Here is a 24298-nt window from a genome sequence, read left to right as displayed (position 1 = left end):
CCCCTGGAACACAGACAACCCTGCAGCAGACGCAGCACAGGTGTTTCAAACGCCTTTTTGACTGTCACGATTATCCCAGTGTCCTCCCCCGTCAGAGTTCCTATTGAAACCACCTGGAGCCAAGCCAGCGTGCCACTTCCCAGAGCCGGTTTAAGCAGCTCAGTGCTCTCGTCACCGCTGCTGTGGCTGGAGCTGCCAGCGTTATTAGGTGGGGAAAATTTTCACCTAGATCTCTTGCCACCTCCTCTTAAGTCTTCAATATGATCAGCAACAAGTGACAGAATATTTAATGAGAAAGAAGGAGCACAGGAACAATGATAACCACAATGAGTATTTAAATTCAATAGTGTACCGGTATTTAAAATGTCATAGATACTCAAACACTTTTGTTTTCCCTATATTGGCAGTCCTTTCTTTCAAGTTTGAGGATTCTCTTGATGGAGAACTGCTTTGTCATCAACAGGTAAAACCAAGATGGTTACTTTCTGCAAAAATAGCAGCAAGGTAAAAAGCTTACAGTGCAGTAGGGCTGGAGGATTTCACTGGAATAAAACCCAGATAGTTCCAGCTGCCTTCTGCATAGAAAATTTGGAATTTTCAGGATTAAAAGTCTTTTTCCAACAGACAGACCAGCTCTTTACCCTCGGGCTCTTCCTAACCCTGCATTAAAGTCCTGCAGGAATCCAGCAAGCACCGGTTTTCTTTGACTATACCTTTCATTCTTCCCTTTTGCTCAGCTGTTCAGAGTTGGTAAATCCTTGCCAAAAGGAGCTGCAGTCCGAGCACGCCTTAGATGACAAGGGACGCTTTGTCCTCTCCTTTCTTGTTCAGTCCTGCTAAGCATTTCATTAAAACTCATCAATGCCAACAAGCACAGCAGATACCACCTTCCACCTGTTTCACAGCCTGCTCACATCTGGGGCAGCGTCACCGCGGTCAAGTGGTCTCGGACAAAGGAAGCAAGGGAAGGCAAAACACAAGAGAAATGCCTTTCTATGCAATAAACAAGCTGCACAGAAACTCGGACTGGCTTTGAAAGTTACAGGCTGGTTCTGTAACACATCCTGAATATGCTCAATTAGGAAAGACCCTGTCTGCCAGCATTTTCAGTTCAAAAAAGTAGCGTGTGGGGGAGGCAGACAGCTAGGAAACACATTTAAATAATCTGTGAGCAGTAGCTGGCTGATGACAATTTCTGTGGCAACAGGCAGTTTCCTCCATTGACTTCAGTCCCTGTCCCTTCCCCAGGGAAGGAGCACACAATATACATTTTGAAAACTCAACAGAGCTTCTATAGAACAATGCAGACAATGCTCCCAACAACGCAAACTGTGTCAGCCATTTGTCGAAGTGATGGTGATACTTGGTAAGGCAGCCCAGGCTTGTCACCGTGCTGGACGTCTTTTGCTCTATCTCTACTTTTTGCTTATTCATAAAGGAATGTCATAATCCACAAGGCCTCATGTGATGAATAAAAAAACCCGATAAATAACAGCTGGAATTATTAACACCTGTCTTCTGAAAAGTGAGATCGTGAAAAGCTAAGTGCCTTTGCATACAGAAAAAGAAAGCAGACAGAGAAGGAAAATGCAAATTAAAAATTAAAACCTTTATTCTGTTAAAGTGTCCAGTCTTACAAGTCTTTCAGAGAAAACAATAGCAGCCTTCAGTGCTGAAGGTGGAGGTGCCGTTGATCAGCTGCCCAAACAATCCCACGCACAAAGTGAATGTCATGATTCAAAATGTTACATCAAGTCACAGGTCTCAGATGCCAAACCACAGCCCTGCTCATGCATTTACAAAATGGGAGTGAACAATGTTTAAGCCGAGTAGTGTCTTACTTAAATGGACACATTTGTCAGCTGTAAAATATGACTCGCGTTCATTAGCCCCCTTCTCATTAAGTCTCCTCTAGAAAAATTTCCCCCATTGTTCAATAAAATTCCTTTAAAGGAGACCAAGGAGGAAGAAGGGAAGGGTAACTCCAGAAATCCTGAATTAAGCCTTTTTTTGTGGGAACTCACACAACATTCACCTTTGCTGTTGGGGTCCAGCAATTCAAGTACAGCTACTTTTCAAACAGGATTTTGGAAATTAGATTTCTGGAGGATTTCATGCTGCCGAAGCAGTATGAATATTAACCTACCAGTACAGCCAGAGGGATGGAGGGGGAAAGGTCCAAGTCAAACAATTTCTTGCCCAGTTCCAGTTCTGCTTCATGCACTATTAGAATGCAGGTAGGCCAGAACACTCAACTCTGTTTTGGCACGTGCTTAGTGTAACTACAGGATCCACTGTGTGGCCAGACAGTACGGAATTTTTTTTCCTTTTAAAATGCAATAAGGAAAAAAAGTTAAGTTTAAGCAATAGTTTTAGTCTTTAGCATTCACACAGCCTTATCTTAGGTAACATTTCAGAGTAGATGACTCTACTGTTTATGGTATGACAGTATTGTTTGTCATTGAGAAGTCATGCCAGGAGTTAAGAAATCTCTCTGTGGTTGAAAGAAAAAGAATCAGAGGGAACAGTGGGCTTCAGGCACAGACTATTAAAAATACACTCAAAGGAGCAAGTGCCTCTGAAGAAGTTACATTAATGTATCTCTAGAGAAGGCGCAGCCATTAATGAGAAAAAAAAGTTACCCCTGAAGGGGAACTAAAAAAATTTTTTTTTTAAAATCGAATGTCAGTCCCTTTCCAAAGCAGAAAAAAGTTAAGGAAACAACATCACAGCTGCTGAATTGATAATATTTGAAACTTTTTTCCGTACACCTCATCCTTGGCAAAGGATATGTTATTGTTCTCAAAATTCCTAGAATCGTTTGTTAGAGAGGAAAATAAAAAGGGGGACCTCAGTGTGGTTCAGCAATGGGAAGCCACTTAGCACTATTTATGGTAATGAACACTAAAAATTTAATTAAGATTGAGCTAAATGGAGCATATAAATGGTTATAAGAAAAAATAAAAAATGAGGTAGGATATGATCAGGAAGTGACAATTAATACCAAAGAATACCACATCATGAAAGCTACCTGTAACAGCTATTTAACCATTCAGACTGGCAGAGTAAATGCCAGCTGCTGAATTAACTGGGGACCAAATAATAAAAATCAGAAAATAATCTTAAACAAAGAACAACTTCAGCTAACATTCCAGTGCATAGTTTGAGATACAGCAATATTTAACAGCCTTGGTATTCCTTGCCTTTCAGCTGGTTCAAAATAATTAGCTGCAAGTTACTACTTTTTGGGGTATTTAGCAGGAAAGGTAGTATTCCATTTTACTAACCTTCCGTCCTAGCATGAAATGAGCACGCTTGTGATCTACAGGGGCTCCAAGAACCCATTCATCTTAGAAGTGTTAAGGAAACACTTGGTTTTAATTCAAGTCGTTGTATGGTTTAGCAGCTAGTAATCTGGTTTGCAACTACTAGACTGCTTTGAAAAGCCTGCCAGGAGAACAAGACACTGACCAGACTGTTGATTGTCTGCTTAAGTTGAACTCATTTCTCTGCATGCATAGATCAGTGCTGGAAATAAAACCCCTAAACTTCAGTTTGATGAAAACTTAAAGGAAAAAATATAATATACTGTGATTGAATACTTGCAAATGAGGAAGGATTGTTGGTGTAAGCTCATCCCTCAGACCGAGCAATCCAGGCAAGTATGGGAAGTGGATGACTCACTCTGCTGTGGGTTGAGTTTTGCAGCAGTCCTGAGCAGTAAACATGTTCAGGACCTCATGGTTTAAACCCTGTCCTTGACGTTTTAAAGCTTCTTCCATTTCATCAGACAAGACTGATACTTGGGAATCAGTATCTATTTGAGGGAAGATCAAGGAGCACATATCAGGAGCAAATAGTACATATTGCTGCCTTCCAGAATGGCATTGTATTTTTGTGCCACCTGTGCTTCTGGTGTAAGAAGTTACTAGACCGCTCACCCCAATTTTGCTACATAGTAAGGTATCTCAAGCCCTAGCAGCCACACCAAAAAAAAAAAAAAAATCAAGCTTGGAATATTGTAAGAGCAGCAAAAAGCTAAGTTCTCATGCACAATCAATACTCGCCTCTCTTACAATTGCTTTGTAGACTTCAGGCATAGAGCAGTCTCTACTCAGCAAGCAGCGAGAGTATAACTGTTATTGCATCAGAAGTCTCTCACCTCCAGCAGAACAGCCTATCGCCCACTTGTCCTAGGGACTCAGCACTAAGATACATGGCAGTTCAGGAGGCCTGCAAGCTTCTAGAAGCACTGTAGCATACTTTCAGGAGCTGCTTATAGAAACTGTTAACCTAGCTGTGTAAAGTTTGGTTTGTATAACTAAGACCACACCTGGAATCAAGAGTCCAAGCACTCATCTACAATCTACACATATGGAAGAAGTGTCTCTGCTCCTGTAAGCTAGGTGAAAGTCCTGCGAGGTGCTTTAGCCCTTTCAGCCCTTCCTAGTCTAAAACACATGTGTTGGGGACCAGTTATTCAGTGACCTTGAATACAAAACATGAGTTCAAACCTCTGTTCTGTAGCCATTACTCTCCAGCACTAACTTTTGGCACAAAAGGGGGAAAAAAAGAAAAAAAAAAAAAAAGAAAAAAAAAGGTTTCCTTCACCATCCAAACAGCCCCCACATCCCCCACAACGAAAACAGTATTACTGTAGCTAAGCCTGAAGCCATTCCTGCTTTACTTAAGAAGCATTAAGCCCACCTAGCAACTTCTGTCCTCTCTGTTGATCCAAAAGGCTCATGTAAATAGGAGGAGTGTGATCCACTAAGCATCAGCACTTCCCCATCCGCTCAGCAGTGGCCCCAACTCTAACACAATTTCAAGACCCTGTTAGAAACAAGAAGAGCTTTTAATGCCTTGCCTCCCACATAAAGAGATTTAATTATATTATTCCCTGGCCTGTTTAAACTTTTCATAATGAAAGGACTCAGGGAGGCAGAATTTATACCTTTCTTAAAACCAGTTTTATAAACAGATCTCCTGGATTTTAATGTAGCTTTATTTAAGCATCTGAACATAACAAATCCAGAGCCCAGTTAACATTGTTCATTGTTTCAGCACGTTTAGTGTATATATATATATATATATTACATCTGATGAAGAAAGCCCCAGCGTGCCTTATCACCCCCGCATCCAAGGGATCACCACAATTTGTTAAGCCAGGGCACGCACTGGCAGCTTGACAGGAACCACTCTGGAGATGGCTGCAGCTCCCTCCTGTACATATGGGAAGCCTCCAAACTTCTCATGCCTCAGCGTGCAGCACTCCACCTTGGAGCCAACCTGTTGGTCTGATGCAGAGATTTATAACCAGGACCTGCAGGTCCATGACCCTCCTCTTCCTTCTGACAGAAAAGAGCAGATTTAGGGTATATTGTAGGCACACCTTAACCACTCCACCTCAAGGACATGATTATCAGTAGTTGTTACAAGTTATCTACCTCTGCCAATGCAGAAGGTTGCGGTTGTTTGGTCAGATACCAAACAGGTCAGACTTCTTTCAATAAAGACTGCTCTGTCCCAGGGATCTAGACGAGCTCAGTCCATGAGGATTCTCATACTGCTCCTTAACACTGAGGGAATGAAAAAGGGGAGAAGTAGGAGGACATGTTTCTTTTCCAGCACCAGGTTCAATCAGCATTAGCCTCTTATTTAGGTCCAGAGATGTAATGGGACCTGACAGCTGTTGAGGAGGACAAGAGAAAAGAACAATCAAGCAGCTCTGTAGACTGCGTTCAGGAAAAACAGTGGCAAAGCATCTAACAACTTGGGGTGGGGGGCAGAGGTGCAGAGAAAACACAGGTGTTCCTCTTCAGTAACACCACCAACCCCAGGACAGACCCTGACACACTGGCCAGCTGTATGTTCATATTTGATATGTGATAAAATACCTAGAATTTTAAAGTAGCTTAAAAACTTTAAAAGTCAGATCCTGAAGCAACTTGATGCTTCTGGGAGAGTAGATTAAACAGTCCAACTGCTTTTTACCCAGATCTTCTCCCACTTGCACTATAACCATCCATTTCAGAACAGACTAAACCCCTGGAATTAGGTCAGTCAGTGGCCCTAGCGCATCAGCTGGAAAAGGATGCTACATGATCTACTCATCAGCACAAGTGACTTGAAACTGTTAAAATAGTGCAATCTTAAATGATTAGATAAGGGTTTGGGGAGTTTGGTTCCTTCTCCAGTGGCAGAGGAGAAGATGTGGAGTGCAAAGGGGAAAGACAATTAGTAAAAAAAAAAATAATCCTGCATTCAAGCTGATGTCCAAAGTAAGTTTATCCCCCAAATCCTAATGCCAGCATATAGATAAAACCAGCTGTCTGTATCCTATCCTACCCCACCACAGGGCCGCGCTGACTGAACCTCTTGAGTCAGAGGGGAACAACAGTACCAGGTGTGACAGAGATGGAGGTTCAAGAGGTTTCCTAGTCTCTTGATCTTTGCTTGCAGGACACCGGACACTCTCAGTCCCTGACACATATAAGCCCCATTTGGAGCAATGCCAGTAATCCCCACATTTTGTTTTCTGCTCCATTCAAAGGTCATTTCTTCTCATCAGCACCATCCACCTCACCCCACTGCCTGTCCAGAACAGCAACACCTCTTATTCCCACTGGCCCTTGCTCAGAGGCCAACTAATCTGTCTCGATCTTCATCCTGATCCCAAGCTTCCCCCATCCTGCATCTGAGGCAAGAAGCCACCTCAGAGTCATGTTTGTTCAGGGACTCCTTGGCTAGTCTGGTAGTGATTGGAGAAGAGAACAGGGAGGATCTGGGGAAAAGGGGACTGGAATGGCCTTTTGTTTCCTTCTAGTTGGTCAGAGGCTTTTCCCTTTTTTCAGGGGTTCAAGCTTGCTCTTTGTCTGCCCTCCACAGCCGCTCTTTGACTTCCAAGGGCAGCGTGTTGAACAGGTCCTCCTCTACCACAAGCCCACTGCGTTTCAGCAGAGGACATTCTCCCAGCTCCACAGGCAGGCACTCCAAGCGGTTCCCTCGTAGCTCTATTTGTGACAGATTTGTCAGCTCTCCAACCCGGGATGGGAGCGACTGCAGCACATTGTTTCCCAGGTTCAAGGTTCTCAGCTTCCTGCACTGGAATAGCTCTGGTGGGAGACTCTCAATCTGAAAAAAGAAACCAATCGCAGACAAAGTCACCAGCAAACATGGACACATGCTCATAAGAGACCAACAAGCCCAAACAATGCTTCAGGGTTTACAGAGCACCCATTTTCAAATCACCCACTTCTCTCCTGCCTTCCACAAGGACTGTCCCAAAGTAACAGTCACTACACCATGACTGTATGGATTCCTCTTTCAGGCACTGCAGTTAGCTACAAGAAATCACCAATGATGGTGGATAATAGCAGAAGACATCACCAAGGACAGGATTAAAGGACCAGAAACCTGCACACAGCTGGCCTATACTGTCACATGTTCCCATCAGCATCAGCTGCTTTCCATCCCAAACCCTTTGTACCGTCACTGGATCACAGCTCCTTTGCTTTAAGTAGCCATTGTACAACTGGTATCATACTGAACACCACGCACACTGGATTTAGTCAGGACTCCTAGTTTTGCTGTAGTGAGAACAGAGGATACATGGGTACACTCTCTGGGCCCTGAGAACTGGAACTATTCTTCCATAATTTCTGTAGGGCTTTCAAATGTTGCAAAAACTTTCTAGGCTGCAAAGTGCAGAGCTGGTGAGTGTGGGGTTGGGTATTTTTGACAGTGCCAAAATGCAACAAAAAATCCAAAGCCACCAGCTGTTAGCTTTACCACCACCACCTTCTTGCATCCATGAGTCACTAATTTAATAAGGCTTATTTCCATTAAAGCCTTTTAATAGTCCAGTCCTCCCAAAGAATTTCTAGGAAAACAGTATGGCCAAGGTTTAACACCAGGCTATGAACTAAACGTAGCAGCTCTGTATTCTTCCCTTAATTCAAAGTCTCACTTTGAGGACGACCATTCATCTTTAAATGCAACCATGTCCTTTTTAAAACTTAAATTATGCATGATATCATTCATGGCTAAATTAGACTAATTGGTTCTGAATGACATGGAATCCAAGGAAAATCCAAGATGAGACTAGACCAATTAAAGATAGTTCAATTCAGTCATTGTTACTAGTACTGTTGAGTGTTTTGCAAACAGCAACATGCAATCAAATTAATACAAACTCTTGAAAGTGTTATTTAACAGACAAGTATTGGTTTAGGAAGGAAGCAGTGTGCTATAATACAGCCTGCTTCCCAGAATGGTACACTAGTACCAGCCAGCTCCAGAAGTCTCTGTTTGCTATGACTGCTGAGCTAGGAGAGGACACTTGAGAATTCCTGGCCTTGGGAAATGCCAGCCTACCAGTCCTTGTGTTTCTTGCTGTCACTGTCTACTGTAACCTACCAGGCTGTCAGAGCCCCAGGGTAATCGCGGCCTTGCCCAGGCACCTGCAGAGAATACAAACAGCTGCAGAGGATAGACAGCTGTTTCACTGGCTCCTCACCACCTTTTGCTTCAGAACACACCAGAGCAAGGCTGCTCTAGCCTTCCTGTTGCATTAGCAGTTAGTTGTTGCATTGGTTGTTCCCCCCCGCCCCCCATCAAAATAGGTGGTACCACACAGTGCTGCAGAAAACAGAGCTGCCTCTTAACTCCTTTTCATCCAAGAGATGCTCCACTCCAAGACTGCAGAGGACACTGCAGATTAACCCTCAGGAAGCTGCGTGAAGAAAATTGCCAGAAGACAAACAGTACAGAATTATCCAAGTTCTGAACAGCAGCTTAGAAGCCTTTAAGAGTTCCTCATCTTTGGGTTAATGCCATCCCTCAGAAACTGCCCGTATCAGCCCCACTGACAAATGCCAAATATCTTGGCTTTTAACTTAATAGGAAATGTTGTGTGCATACATCATGAAGTTTACCAGAGCTTAAGACACCCATACAAACAGATGCACAGCCATTCAGGCCAGTTAGTGCTGGGAAAACAGCTACTAAACTGGAATAGCTGAATAGCTGCTGCTTGCCTGCTGTTACTATTCAGTGGTACAACACAGACTTGAACTTTCAGACACCAACTTCAAACTGCTGGCTGGAGTTTGAGGAACCCTGTGTAATACTGAACTGCAATAGCAATTAAACACTTGATTTGAGTGCACTTCCCCCATGAAAAGCCAAACCATACTGCTCCAGAACAATTCTACTGCATGTTCCCAGAAGAACCCAGAAGCCACTAATTAGATCTGTCTGCAATTTGTAGTTATGTTAGAGCCTTTTGCAACTGCAGGTGGTAATAAATTCCAAGAGAAAAAGAGCCTCCCAGGAATTTGCAGACAGAATGAATGACTCCAACAAGTCACTGAGCTCAGCACATCAGCCTGTGCAGTCCCAGGCTGATCTTCGTGGTACATGGTAAATGAAGTTTCCTTACTCCCAAACACAGGAACAAAGACTGAGGAAAACACATGGGTAAGGTTTTTTAGGTAAATAAATGTCCTCCAACACAAGCCAAGAAACAACTGATGGTAATCAGGCAGCACAGCACTCAGTTATCCCCTCTAACTTGCCCTGCACTTAAACAGTTAAGACTTAGACTTAACCTATCCGGGATTACATAAGAAACCCCACAGCCATCGTGCGGAGGCATAGCAAGGTGCCATCTTATTCACTCCCCTCAAAGTCAAGGAATTGCCACAGTTCACGCTTTCACATCTAACCAACTGCCAGTTGATATGACCTGGTTTACTTCGCTCTGCCCTCAGTAAGGACACTGCAGAGGATTGCTTTGTTCTCTCCAAAGTTGCCTTTGTGGAATGAGACAGTGCATTTTAGAGCGAGAGCTTAAGAACCGTTTTTCTTAAGTCTGTCCATATCCAACTCCTCACAAAAAGCACAGGCTTACAAGATCAAACTATGGAGTATCTCCTGGAAATGCAAAGTACTGTAAGCCACACACATACATGCTTTAGACTGCTGCTGCCATAGTGCATGTACGTGTCTGAAGTACATAGGCTGAAGTGCCTAGTTCTAAATTAAGACTACAGTTTCTCAGATCTCCATTTTAAGCCCCAAACTGATGTCCGATCTGGAGACTACAAGCTTCCAACTTGTTTCAGCAGAGAAACAGCTGACAAGCAGGATCTCTAACCAGCCTCCAACTGGCACTTAGAAGCAGTTTCACTGCTAAGACAGTAAATGCTATAGAACAAGGGCTGGGCAAAGAAAGGCTTGCCCCAGAGTTACTTGCAATCTTGCCTTAGATAAAACCCTCCGAGAGAAACAAATGCTTGAGAATTTAAAAAGAAAGGTAGTGCTAGGAGTATGCCACACACCATTGTAGCATGTTTAATCACACAGAAAACACACTGCCAGAGCTACTTCTACTCACACAGAAGGCTCAACTCCTTGCTCACTTACCCTGTTGGCTGTCACAGCTAGATTCTGCAGGTTTTGAAGAAGTCCAATGTCTGGTGGTATGGAAGTCAAGTTGTTGTGGCTGAGATCCAAATACCGAAGTTTTCGGCAATAGAAGAGCTGGGTAGGGATCTTTTCTATCTTGTTACGATTCAGGTAAAGGCGTTCTAAATTGGTTAGGTTGCCTATTTGCATGGGGATGTAGGCAATGTGGTTGTACCACAATTTAAGGCAAGTGAGACGATGTAAGTGCTGAAAGCTGATGATTTCCTCAATGGTCTTTAGGTTATTGTCCTTCAGGTCTATCTCCTGCAGATTGTGGAGACTAAAGATAGAGTGAGGAATGCGTTCCAAGTCACAACGGATCAGCTCAAGCTCTGTCAAGTTGACCATTTTCTTAAGGCTGTTGAGAACAATAAGCTTGGTGCCCTCATTGTTGATTGAAAGCTTCTGAAGATGCACACCAACATCTGTCACAACCTGTGGCAGCTTGGTGAGGTTACTCTTCAACCTCAACACCTTCAGCCTCTTCAGCTCCCTCAACCCATCTATCACAATGTACCGGTTGTTTTCAGCACTCAAATTCCCTGTCAGGTGAAGCTCCTCTAGTGTCTTCAGGCTATAAATCCAAAGAGGAATCTCCTTGATGTCTGTGAACTTGATGTGCAGAGATTTCAAATTCTCCCTCAAAAAGGCAAGGGCTGGAGCCTCAATTTTGGCAGCTGTGTGGTAAAGCCACAGTTCTTTAAGGCTGGTGAGCTGAGCAATGCTTGGGGGAATAGTGACATCGGGGATAAGCTCCAGCTTCAAGACCTCCAGCTCAATGAGGTCAAAGACTGTATCAGGTATGCCACTCAACATGAAAAGATGCAATTCTAGCTTATCCTGGGAGTTCTTGGTGATCCTCTGGCGCAGCTTCTCCAAAGTCCATTCATTGTTGAGGTTCAGCTGCCGCAGCTTGTTCTCACTCACCTCTGACAGAAAGACAGCAAAGCGCTTGGAGTAGAGCGGGTCATACTGATCAATCAGATGGAGCATAAAAGCAAAGTCGTTTTTCACATCAGGAATGTCACTGTAACTGCTCTCCTCCCTGATGGACTCAAAGGAGTATTTCTTGAGTGATCGCCTCAACATCCACCAGAGTGTGTACATGCAGATCAAGCCATAGAATATCACCAAACTGATATAGAAAGACGCCAAGATTTTGAAGAGAGTGGCCAAAGGATGAGCGCAGCGGTACATCCTGTAGCCAGTCAAGCTCTCAATATCCACTTTACAGTCAACATCAAACGTTATGTTGTTGACATAGTAAACAGTATAGCAGATTATCAGAATGAACTTGATCACTTTGATGATTGTCTGTCTCATGTACAGACGATAAACTATATCTCCCTCTTCCACATGCGTGCGGAACTTCTTCACTTTCTCAAAGAGTGCTTTGGCCTGTTCACCTTCCTTTTTGTCCAAGACACCAGTCTCAGACCGGTCCACAATCCCTTGCTCAATTCGAGACTTTGTTCTCTGCAGCATGGGAACAGTGGCTTCCACATCCTCACTGACTGTGGAGGATTTCTTGTCCATGGAGCCATTCATTTTTCCAAATGCTGGCTTGGTATCACTCTCTTCCACCACTGTCTCAGATAACGCCCTTGTTGTCCATGGGGAGTCAAAACACTTAAGCAAAATAGACACAAAATGTTCCAGCTTGGAGCTGGTCCTTGGGAATTTGAACCAGAAGTTGCTACAAGCCAGGAAAATGAGAGTATGTAGCAGCACCAGATAAGGGAAATACTTGGCAAACCAGTGAAGACGGTTCTCATAACACACCGCATCCACATAGTTATACTGGTGCCGGTCCAAATCATATCTGATCCCTGTAGGTCCTGTATCAGTGGAGGGAACAAGACTAGAGTTATAGTAGGTACGCTCTGGGGTTGTGGCTGTCCAGCCTCTGACTGAGTCATTGCAAGAGTCTTTGGTAACCCATTTACAGGGCAAACAAATCATTTTGTCCTGGGTGACCTGAAGCGTCCCTCCAAACACTGCAATCATCAGCATCACTATAGAAATGTAGTCTGTGAAGACATCCCACCATGGCTTCAGGATACGGTATGCTGGCTGAGTGTCAGCAAAGTAGCGCAATTCAGTGACTGGAATCATGATTCACCTGAAAGGAAACCAGAAGCAAGCATTACGAGCTTAAACTGTTTTGTTCTGCTTTTCAAGAGGGCACCAGGAAACTCATGTTAAGCACTGGCACAGCAAGACTGGAATTAGCCAAGACCCAGTTTCAAGTCACATGGAAACAAATGAATGAGGCTTCCTGTGAGTAATTTGCTACAGCTGAGGCCGCAAAGTTAGTTTGTTGCTGTCTTCCCTGGCAGATAAATTCTCACACATGAAACACCACAACTGGTACTTACCATTAGCAGGCTCCGGGGCAAGACATTCACACTTGAAGCTCAAAAGGACAGACTACTGTGGCCAGACCAGTATTTGGAAGTTTACTGGTTTATGTAGGGATTTTATTTCAGGGATTAAATGCGTTTGTCAGCACTGCTAATCCATGCACAGAGTACAGTTATCATAATTTTGTTCCCGTTTTTACAGAGCTAGAAAATAACAATTCTGCATTTGTGTGGTTCTGGAACCGCAGGCGCAAGGAAGAGGATTTATGTACAATACAGTTATATTTCTTAGAACCACTTCACTGATGCAACTCAACATCACATTAATAAAGCAAGCTGGAAAAACAAATATTCTTTGTTTTGGACAAAAAAGTTGCCTGATACCACAGTCTTTCCTTCCACATCAAGTAGTTTTGGCTTCCCCCCTTTGCATTAATTCTCCAAGGAAAGATTAGTTACTTGCCCTCTGAGAGATTCGGGACTAAGATCCTGTAACAGCTGCTCTTTGCCTTATTTACTTCAGAAGTAGAGGACGGGGAGACATACTTAAAAGAAGCATTCATTTCCCTGCCCAACCACTCCCACCTAGAGTTCATCTCAGCTGGGATTTAAGTGTCACAAAGGAAATCAAAAGGTTCTGGGAAGCAGAGGCCTTATGGCCACACTCGTTCTGTCCTTCAGACTTCCAGATGAAACTTCAAGCACATTCTTCAACAAGCCATAGAAAGCCCCGGAAGCCTGACTGATCCATGGATAACTGAGCTCACAGAATTTCCCTAGATGACAGGCAACACAAGGAAAGAACAAGAAGTCATTGTAACTTGTTCTAATGACAGTGGAAAAGCAGTAATATCACACCATGCTTGCTAGCAAAGTTCAGGAGTAGGACAAGCACTAATCTTTCATTTTGAAAGTTACATGAATTCAACTGTAAAGAAGGAAAGCAAAAATTCAGCTGTGTTTCTCCAACCCATAAGATATGATTTGCACAGTCTCAACCAGTCCCACGGGGCTGCAGGGTCAATAGCAGGTTTCCATATGCCACTGGCCGGGAAAAAGCCTTCTTGGACAAGTGGGGTGCCCACACCACCTACTCTGGTAGAATTAAAGTTTGTATTTAAATTCCAGCACAAAACTGCAAAGGAATCCCTTCCTAATGAACTCAAAAAGCACCACATCCCCTAGAGACACTAAATACAGAACTCTATTCCCTGGTTTGCTGCTTACAACAATAGATGGTAAAATGCCAGCTTTGACTTAGTGCTACTTTGGGAAGGCTGCAAGATTGAAAGATGACAGCCATCCCTGAAGAACTGTTTGTCCTTCTGCCCATCCAGTTCCAATACTACATCAGTCCATCCCAAGAGACAGACTGGTAACTCTACACACTATTTTATTAGTGGGGAATTTTGAGAGACAAAATGACAATACCTGTTCTAGAAGTTCAGTAAAACAAGGCAGAACAGCAAAATCTATTCATTTATCAGCCACTAAGCTCATGCAGTCCTGGCACAGGATGCAGAAACAAGAGATGAAAATAGCCACCTACAGCACTGTCAGAAGAAATGAACATCCTGTTAAGCTGCAGAGCACTAGCAAAGTGCCTGGCATGCCTCTGCAGAATCGACTGCATTGAGCAGATCAGAGCAAGACAATTACACATTCACAAGGAGAGAGAACAAGCAAAACTGAACCTGTGAACAGCACCTGAGCAGCCAGAATCAGAGGAGCGACAAGGTGTTCAGAGCCCCCCTGCAGTCCTGTTGCCAGCCTCCTGCAAGGCTCTAAAGGTAATTCAGCCACGCCTCAGCTTCCTTCTCCCCGAGGTGGATGTACTCAGAGAAGAGAGTCCATTTGCAAGATACATTTGAGAAGAGCTGCCTGTGCCTACTACAGAAACACTAACTCTAGGATAAAACAGGGTACAGAAGTTTTCTTTACACCCCCTGCACTCCAGAACACCTAAAACGAAGCCAGCAGTTAAACAGCTCCCTGAAATCAATTCCTGGCGATGTATGCCACCTCAGTTTGTCTACATAAACAAGAAAATTAAAAGTCAAAACCCATTTCATATTTGTCTTTTCTGCAGGAGAATCTATACCTCTGACAGAGACCCTTAATCACTACTGACAGAAGCCTTATACTATCCCAGGCCCTTTACCCATCCATTCCCTCCCTCTTCAGAAGCAAGAAAACAGGGTATATACCCAATTCTTTTTCATGCTTTTCTTGTTTGGTTGGGGTTTTTTTAGGACCCCTACTTCGCCAGGCTAGGAAAGCAGGACAATTCACAGAGAAACTAGGAAGCTCAGCTGTTAAAAGGTCTGAGAGCCAGGGCAGGACCACAAAAGAACACACATGTCCTCTCTGTCACCCTCTGCATCCCCTTCACTGTAATCAGACTGCACGAGCAGAGTCCTGCACTTCTACAGTCCAAGCAGAAAACCTGGAAAGCTTTGCAAAAGGGAAACATCTAAAGCTACTGCATTTATCTGCTAGAACAGTAAACTTTGACTTCTGAAATCCAACTACGCTTGTAGGTAAACACAGCTTCGGCTCTGCCAGACTCATTAACTGGGGCAGAGGGGCTTCAAGATCCAGAGGTCTCACTACACACCACCCTAAGGCTCCATGAGACTCTAGTTGCAGTCTTCCAGCAAGTACACACTTTTTAAACACTTGCCAGATGCAATGGAAAGCTTTTGCTGTGACTTCTTCTAAGAGATAACACAAATGCTACCATACCATTCATTGCTCTCCATAAATGCTGTGTAAAACACTATTCCTCCTATTTTCAGCAGCATGCAGTGAAAACATCAATATTGTCCATAAAAGAACTGCTCCCTATTTAAACAACTCCTTACTCATCCTACCCCACACCAAGATTAAAAAAAAATTATCTCTTTCCTCCTCTTGCCTAGATACCACTCCTCTCTCCAAAGATCTTTCCTCCTCCCTCCAGTACTCCATCACTCTTGGTAGGAAAACTGAAAACTTTTGAAGGAATTGACAGGCCTTTCATAGTTACCTCTAGTAGGCTTATGAAATAGGGAAGATGTCCTATTGGGTCTCACGGCATTTGCAGACTTGACTTGTAGTGCTGGATTGCTAGTTTTGCCCAATCCAGGAAATGCCTAACTTCTCACAAGAAATTAACCTTAAGCCCACTTTGATTTGTATCTCAGGATAGCTAGGAAGGAAGCAAGCCAACAAGAAACTAGCACAGCAGGCGCTCTAGTTCTATTTACCAGTTACATGGGGTACAAGATTTCCCTTTACATTGTGCACCTACAAGACAACTACAAAAAAAAAAAGAATCATCTGATTGTTCCATAATAGTTATTACAGCTCAGTGGCAGCAATTAACCCCCAGTAGGGTGGAGCAGGAAATCTCCTGCCTTCCAGTAACAATGACAGGGTCACTGGAAGAAGACAAGGGCATTCATAGCAAGTCCCCACTCCTCCTGGCAGCAGTGGAGACCCTGTTCAAGTCCCAGAAAAACAATAAAGCTAGAGGCCACCTTTACAGAAGCTGGAATTTGCCATGTTCTTGTCTAATCTTACTCTCAGCATCTGCAGTGAAAGGGAAAATTGCCCACCAAAAACTTGAGAAAGTGGGAAAGATTCATCCCTCATCACCCAGAATGTATGCAATCCACTTCTAGTTCCTGAAAGACGGCTCTGCATCAAGAAGCAAATGCCATCTTTATTTTGTGGACTCCATTTTGTAATCATTTTAGAATGCGATTCTTGCTGCAACACTGTCCTTTCTGGATTAGGGCAAGCAGTTTTGCTGCTGGGGTCAATGACAACAGCAGGCTAACTCCAAGAAGTCAGATTTCAGGAGCCAATCTCTGTCACCTGATGCTCCCTTGTGCAGCAGAATTCCTCCCATAAGGACTGTGATTCAGACCACTACACAGAAAACAAGCAGGTAGCTGGAACACAGACTCTCACAACAAGTACACAGGCAGCAGAACAGAATGATTTACATGGAGGATATTATTCTGGTGTAAGACTAGAAACAATGCTTGCATTAAAACAGCTGGCCAAAAATAAAGTTACCTCCTTTGTGATCAAGACCAGACCAAACTCCACAGGACCAGTAGGCAGACTGCAGTGATTTCAAGCTTCTGCTCTTTCCAGGAGTTGAACTCCAGCATGCTTTGTCAGCAGGAAAGTGTCTACTGTGAAGAAGCTTCATTTGTGAAGTCACTTCTGTCATGTAGCCTCACTGAAGGCTGAGCAAAGAACACACGAACTGAGTGAAGGATTTTATAGACAGGAACAGACATAACCGGAAAGAAGCACTGCATCAGAGCAGTCTTGGTGAAAAAGGATCCGAGCTCCTTCATACACACCTCAAGTTGCAGAACTTTCCAGCTGGAGCTCAGAAACAGGTAATTTGCTAACAGCATAGTTAACTCTGCCATATGGAAGGCATCAATACAGAGATTTTGAATGAGTGCTTTATTCAAGTTTAAACGCAAGCTGGTTTCACTAAACTCTCACATGCTGCTAGGTCACAACATCTCTGCCTGAACTTCTGTCAACTTATCAGAACCATAAGGAAGTAATTATTCCAAGGGTATAATTAAGTAGGCAGGCTTTAGGTATTTAACACTGAGGGAGAAAAAAATGTATTTTATGTCTCAGATGTGTTTCAGCTTTTGCATTCCACAGCACCTTCCCAGCTACCACAGTCCCTGAGCAGTCCCTCACTCCCTGCCCCCCAAGAAATTACTTTAGCTTTGAGGGTTTCAGCTGCACCAAAGCAGCACTACAGTTCATATCCAACACAGAATCAATCCAGCAAAGTTTATAGCAGCAACATCTGAGATTGTACAGGGAAAGATCTGTATGCTAAAGCCTCATTATCACAAAGCAGGATCAATCCAGCCTAAACACATACACTCTTGAAATCTTTGCACATTCCACCTTTAGGTACTACATACCCCTTCAGTGCCTGCAGATTCACCTGGATCCAAGTTTGCATCCCACCATGGACTCCTTTTGCCAGAGAACCATCCCTGCCTCAGCCTGCTGGGCACCTACCTACTACGCTGCAGCACAGCCTCACCATTAATGCTGAACAGGCTGATACGACAGAAGAAACAGCAGTTTCAGACTTACATAACCAGCCTGCCAAACCTACCCAGACTTCAGCCAACCATAAGCATCACCAAGTACTAATCCTATGTTTTACTAGACACACCTGGAGCAGAAACATAATCACTCATGTTAGAAGAACAGGGACATTCTGAGCACACCACACCTAAATAGTAAAACCAGTCAGAAACAAGATTAAACATATCTGGCTGACAGACATACCATAAAGCAGCACGTACCTTATGAGATAAAGGCTGACAGAGCTGCGAGCATGAAGGCTTTCCACAAACACCAGGACCTCTGCGATTTTTAACAAGTCCAAGCTATTAACAGAGCAACTGCTGTAGGAGCAAACATCCTCTGATCTGGGCAATTCCTCTATCCAAAATCATCCAATCTAAACACGCTAAAACTGACTTACTGTTGGCAGACACCTGGCCGAGCAGTGCTTGAAATTCCTGCCTGCAACTGCTGCCCAGCATACCCAGCTTAGGACAAAGTGAACAGAAACAACATCACTGTTCTGTTTCACTGGCTAGTTTGTCAGCTTGACTCATCATTTGCTGAATACTTTATCCAGCCTCCTCTTTCCTCCCCCTTTCTGTTGGCCATTCTGTTACTAATGGAGCTACTGGCAAAACAGGAGTATGTGCAAGATCATGGCACGCAGAAGAATTTAAGTTTCTATCCCTTACGTCCAAGGCCTAACTGAAATCATGGAGGCTCTCCTCACCTTTAGTGGTGTGCAGCTTTCAAGTGAGGCAGTTTTAGGTAAGTAGACATGGATCCATTGTATGTTGGATTTTGCAACTCTTTAGTTTCCACTACACATATTCTTAATTCTCAGTGGATTTCCATCTAAGATCATGGACTGCAAAGCAGAAGTCAAGCACTGCTGACATGATTTCTTACCTCTCAGAAGCCCAGAGAAAGAGGGAGTTGTTCATGTGCTGACAGCATCAGAGGTAGATAAGGGAAAGGAAAACCTCAATGCTGTTAAGACTATAGCTTGATCATTGACAAGCTACAACATGTTACAGTAAGTTTGCGACAAAGCAGAGCTTCTCTCCCCAGCTTGCTGCTACCTGAAATCCTAAAGGGCATGAAACTGAACTCCTTGTTCAAAAACCAGGAAATGTAAGAGCTTTACTGGTCAGAAATGGGACTGGGAATCTCCCGACTGTCTCGTCCTCCATGCTTATTAGGCCTAGAATTAAAAGAAAAAGAAAAAAAAAAAAAGGAGGCTGAAACAGAGCTGCTTTCAGGCACCCCTCAGAAAACCTTCCAAGCACAAGGACAGCCACATGATCAACTGGAAAAGTCCAAGACCTCAAACAGAACAACTCAAGTGATTTTGTCCTTTGCTGTTCAGAAATAAACAGCAGTGAAGACAGGTGCCAAAGCCCTGACCAACCATCATCCCTACATCAGGCCCTTTCTGCATTAGAAAAAAAAAAAAATCCCTTATTCGGGACAAAATGTCTTCTGAGACAGACGAGCAAACACATGAAGTTTAAGAAGTCATTTATCATGTAGACTGACTAGTGGATAGAGTAGTGGAACAGCAGCTGCCAGAACTGACATTCTTCACTTGGTGAAACAGCCAGTGAACTCAACACTGAGAGCAAGGCAAGCTGGTGTTCACACAACCACCCAGCAGCCGTACAGAACATTCAGCCCCACCCAAGCCACAAGATAGTTCACTTCATCTTGCACTGACTGGGCCAGTGAAGGGGAACTTCACTGAAGCTCATGGAAAAGAATAATCGACCTACACTATGGATAGCACTATCTTTAAGCCACCCATTAGTTGACTCTTCCTGTCAGATGCAAGACTGACATCCTTTCCTTAACCATCTAGTGCAACAGCTCCCATTTACCGTCACACAAGCAAGCCTGTCCTAACAAGTACAGGGATGAACATCTGCACTATCAGAACAATCCATGCTGGAGACCTGGCTTGGCCTGCTACATTTTCTGACTTCAGACAGCATTTTGCCCCAGCTGCATAGACTTAACAGTCTGAAGTTATCAGCATCACTGACACTTGGCGCAGGGACTGCATGTCAGTGTCACACAGCTATATACATTTAAGTACTATCAGATGGCTTCCAACAGTGATGCAAACCAGAGAAAAATGTCCGCGTCAGCTTATAAATTTTGAATGTACACAGTCACAGGCTTCCTATACAAAATAAATTTTCTCTTTGCCATAAAAAAAATGCTTCAAGGACAGGGCACTGGAGCTTGTCTTGGGAAAGTACAACTGCCTTATTCCAACAGGACACTATGAAACGGTCCCTTGTACCAACTAATGCAAATGATTGAATTAATTCTGTTAGTAACTACTTAAGATAAACAGAGCAACACCATTAACTTGTAGCAACCAGAAGAAGCTTCAAGCACCTCATCAGCTGCAGAAGGAAGCTCTTCAACATTTAATTCCAGCATTGAGAAGAGTCATACAAGAGCAAGTAACCAACTGTTTTCAGCTAAAGAAATGTCAGACAGCGCAGAGCTTTGACATACCTAACAGATTAAGAAATCAAGACATTAGCATCTTGATTTCTTAAGTGTGTAAAAACTTTTAAGCAAGTATAATCTTAATTGATTGTTGACAGACTGTCACAACATGCACAAATCCATGGGTGTTGCCACAGCTGTTTTCAAGCTCAAAGAGATGAGTGAGTTAAGACTAAATAGGATGCAGATGAGAGCAAAGCAAGATAAAGAAGGCACCACCTATCAGCACAATAATATTCAGCCTCAGTCTGAGGAAAAAAAAAGTAGCAAGTACATATTCACCATACCCTATCAGCCTTGCCTTCAGGACCACAAGCTCCAAAACAGTGACTATGACTTCCCTCTCAGAACAATTTCTGACTGCATTAGTTAATTAACAAAGGACAGGGCGCTGAACCTTTCATCACCAAGATCTGATAAGACCAAGGGTCTGAAGGAGAACCTGTTAACTAGTCCAGTACACACCTTTACTGCACAAAGGTAGGCTGTGACTAGACAAGCAGCTTGCAAATTTGTCACAAAAGGAGCTTTGTGAATTGCCAATGTAATTTTATAGCAAGTGTTAACAATTCTCAGTACACGAGGAGAAGGAAGCACTATTATTTCAGCAGTGAGGTCAGGACTGAATAGCTTTTAGTTTCAAATACAGTTTCATAGCAGTAGGAGGGGCATGTATAATCCAGCTATATGAACTGGGTTTCAAGTTGCAATACAAGATACAGGCACCACATCAACTGCTGTGGTTGGAAAAGCTGCTTGGAAGCATTCAAGATATACTGAACAGTCTACATGCTTTTAAGAGCATTAGTGTGCACATCCTAAACTGAGGCTATTTTTAAAAACACTTAAAAAAACACACAAAGGAGGCTCACCACACTGCAGCTAAATATGTTAATTTTTTGTTATTACCAAAACAACAGCTATGCATATCCCTCCCCCTCCAATTAAGAAGCCCCACACAAAACTCCTAAACTTATCTGCTCTGTCCTCTACCACCTCTCACCTAACCATCACACCACCATTTTCCTAGACACCAGTTAGGCTCAATTTAACACCAGAAGTGTGTTTCACTTCCTATCCGAGTACTTTACTGAACAAAATCCTTTAGGATGTGAAAGAACCACATGAAGGCCTCTAATAAGCCTGTTTCAATCACACAGCAATAACTTATTAACTTAAGCAGTGGAGATCAAATATATGTTAAAAAAATAGTATCAGAGAATCCCAAACCACAGACCACCTTTCTGAATGCCTGCAGCACTTACTAGAACACAATCAACTAAGTATTCAGTAAGTCATCACTAGAAGGCTTCAGGCACTCCACATTTCAAACATGGAAACATCAGCTTCTAACATGTTTTCTGGCATACTTCAAGGAGATATTTATGCACTTTGTCTTTGATCTACACAAATAAAGTTAGGGTTTCCAAATACCACAAGAGGATTAGTACAAAAAACAAGTCAGTGAACTGCCAGAACAGTAGACAAGTCTTAGGGGTACTTGTATCCTGGAAGCAACATACCACACATCCCACTGCTGAGAACACAACCAACCTGCAAAACATTTCTCATCTTGAAGATAAGCACAGAATTCTGCAATACCTTTCATCACCATCCTAGTGAAGCACCAAGGAAGCAGTGAGTTTCTTGCAATGAGTTTCTGCCATTGCCTAATTGACACCCACACGGGTGACAAGCCTGTGCAGTCCTAAGAGCTCACTGTGAAAAACTGCCTAGGAGATGCCTATACAGCAACACAAACATCCCCCCGCACCTACCAAACTGAACAGTTCTTGCTAATTCTCAGCTACGTTCCTTTTAGGAAGCGGTCACCAAACCATTTACTGGACAGCCTTCAAGTATTTACCATTTAGTGCATTGAGATGTCAGGGTTTATGTGGCCAGGAGTTCAATGTACAGGTGAATATATAACAGTTATATTCTACTTTGAACAATGCTCAGTTCTTTTTTCATTTGCAAGCTAAGGGCTCACAGAATTTAATTAGCATACCACCACTCCCCTCATATCACCCTCTGATCAACCACCTTTCCTCCTTATCTGTCACCTCATTACTGCCCTGTGCTTTGCAACTATGTTTAAGCAGTATCCTGGTTATTTTTTTGGTTTTACTTTACCACTCAAGAGCTGGCCTGTAGCCCTTACCCTGCAGCTGGGTTCTGCTATCTGCACTTTAGTTCTCTGTGCTGGAAGTAGATGACGTTCCTGCGTGCTGGATCCTGAGTGGGTGCTGAACCGTTGCATTCCCCACACGCCATGGGAACAGCTTCCCTGAAATTAAATGAAGATTATCAGCAAAGAAGAGAGGAATCAAGTTCACAGAGGGACCATGTCACATAAAAGCTTGGTAAAGCATACCTAAGAAGCAAGAAACAGCTCAGAGGGTCACTGGGAACCAGAAACACACACCCTGGTACCCAGAAAGATGGTAAGAGCTCTAAGAGCCCAGTAAAACTCTTAAGAGAAAGGAATCTTCAACAGAAATTACAAAAAAAGCAAGTGTTGCAGATCCAGCCAAAGGGGATGCTGAAGGTCAATATTATACCTAAGCCTAAACTGGTAGAGACCAGTTAACCTCCTGAATTTATTTTTTTTTCTTCAAATGGGAAAAAGGATCAATGACTTTACTACGTACTTTCTAGTCTGAGAAGCCTGATTTTTTTTTTAATGTTGCTATCAGGAGTATCTGAAAACGTAGATCACATTCCTAATCACTCTGGATTCAAGCACCTGTCCCCTTTCCTCTCAACACATATCTACCAACACGTATCTTTTTAAAGTGGCAGCAGTTTAGCACCACCAACAAAAATTACAACAGCTTTTTTTCCTTGCTTCCTGCATGTCAGCACGGGGCATGGGAAAACAGGCAAGGGAGTAGCCCCAAGCCCTGGGAGCTCTCCGGCGCGCCCAGCCCCCCCTCCGCAGGGGGCCTGCAGGCCGCAGAGGGCATCTGTCAGCAACCCGGAGAAATGAAGAGCCATCCCGGGGCGGGGGGAGCCACCCACGCCGGTGGACGCCCAAGACATTCCTGCCGGTTACAGAGTTACCGGGAAAGCCGACAGGTTCCGAGGCGACCCCCTGACAGCCACAGCTACTCCAGTTTAGCTGCGGCAGACGGCTGCACAGGCAGCGCTCAGCGGGGAGGGCCGCCGGCCCGCTCCGTGCCGCCGCCCGGGCAGCGGCCCCCGGCCTTCAGCGCGCCCCGCCGCCCCGGCCCCAGGGCGGCCCGGACACCCCCCGTGAAGCATAAACCCACCCCGGCCAGCTTCCCGCGCCGCTGCCAGGCGGCTTCTCCCCCTCACCGGGGAGGCCAGGGCGGCCGCAGGGGAGCCCAGCGCACACAGAACGGCCCTACCTCGCCCCACAAACACGGGGGTCCCGGCCGCCCCCCCCCACCGACGTGCCCCAACCCCGGCCGCCTGACAGGGCAGGGGCGGCGGGGACACGGAAAAAGCGAATTACCACCGAGCCAGTCAGTAAACCTCGCCCGCCCGCCGCGAGCTGAGCGGCTCGGCACTCAGGCCCCACCTGCCGCTACCCTCCCCCTGAGCCGCACCCCCCACGGGAAGCGCGGCGTGAACCAGCCACCGACCAGCACCCACCTGGCCGCCTCGACCCCCGCCCGCCCTCACGCCGGCTCCGGCTCCTTTTGTTCGCTCCTAACCGCACCGCGGCAGCCCCACCCCGGAACTGACCTCACCCGCGCGGCATGGCGGCCATCAGCCCGTCCCGCCGCCAGCCCCGAGTGAGGAGGGCGCCGCCATCTTGGGAGCAGGCATGATGGGAGGGGCGCGCCGCCATCTTTGTCCAGGGC

General features: G+C 44.5%; 1 protein-coding gene across 4 annotated transcripts; it reads right to left on the bottom strand.

Moving 5' to 3' along the window:
- Positions 1–1588: 1588 nt before the first annotated feature.
- Positions 1589–24281, bottom strand: LRRC8A (leucine rich repeat containing 8 VRAC subunit A). Of its 4 annotated transcripts, none has more exons than XR_008733910.1 (5): positions 24180–24281; positions 22630–22755; positions 10429–12592; positions 5448–7134; positions 1589–5351 (listed from the first exon to the last, which is right to left on the bottom strand). XR_008733910.1 is itself a non-coding variant. In XM_055720982.1 (5 exons), the coding sequence occupies exons 4-5, from the start codon at positions 12583–12585 to the stop codon at positions 6859–6861; spliced, it is 2433 nt and encodes an 810-aa protein (XP_055576957.1). In that variant the 5' UTR covers positions 12586–12592; positions 16899–17074; positions 22630–22755; positions 24180–24281; the 3' UTR covers positions 1589–6858. The 4 variants fall into 4 exon arrangements, 3 of the variants coding, with proteins under 3 accessions (XP_055576957.1, XP_055576955.1, XP_055576956.1); XM_055720982.1 differs by adding an exon at positions 16899–17074 and having other exon boundaries at positions 1589–7134; XM_055720980.1 differs by having other exon boundaries at positions 1589–7134.
- Positions 24282–24298: the final 17 nt, after the last annotated feature.

This window comes from Falco cherrug, chromosome 9 (assembly GCF_023634085.1).
Source record: "Falco cherrug isolate bFalChe1 chromosome 9, bFalChe1.pri, whole genome shotgun sequence".
Classification (NCBI taxonomy): Eukaryota; Metazoa; Chordata; class Aves; order Falconiformes; family Falconidae; genus Falco; species Falco cherrug.
The sequence above is the reverse complement of the archived record's forward strand: the minus strand, read 5'-3'. Positions and strand labels throughout refer to the sequence as shown.

Coding starts and splice junctions, on each gene's coding strand:
- LRRC8A (XM_055720982.1), bottom strand. CDS start 12,585: ATGATTCCAGTCACTGAATTGCGCTACTTTGCTGACACTCAGCCAGCA. Junction 7,135..10,428: donor TAGCTGTGACAGCCAACAGG/GTAAGTGAGCAA, acceptor TTCTTTTTTCAG/ATTGAGAGTCTCCCACCAGA.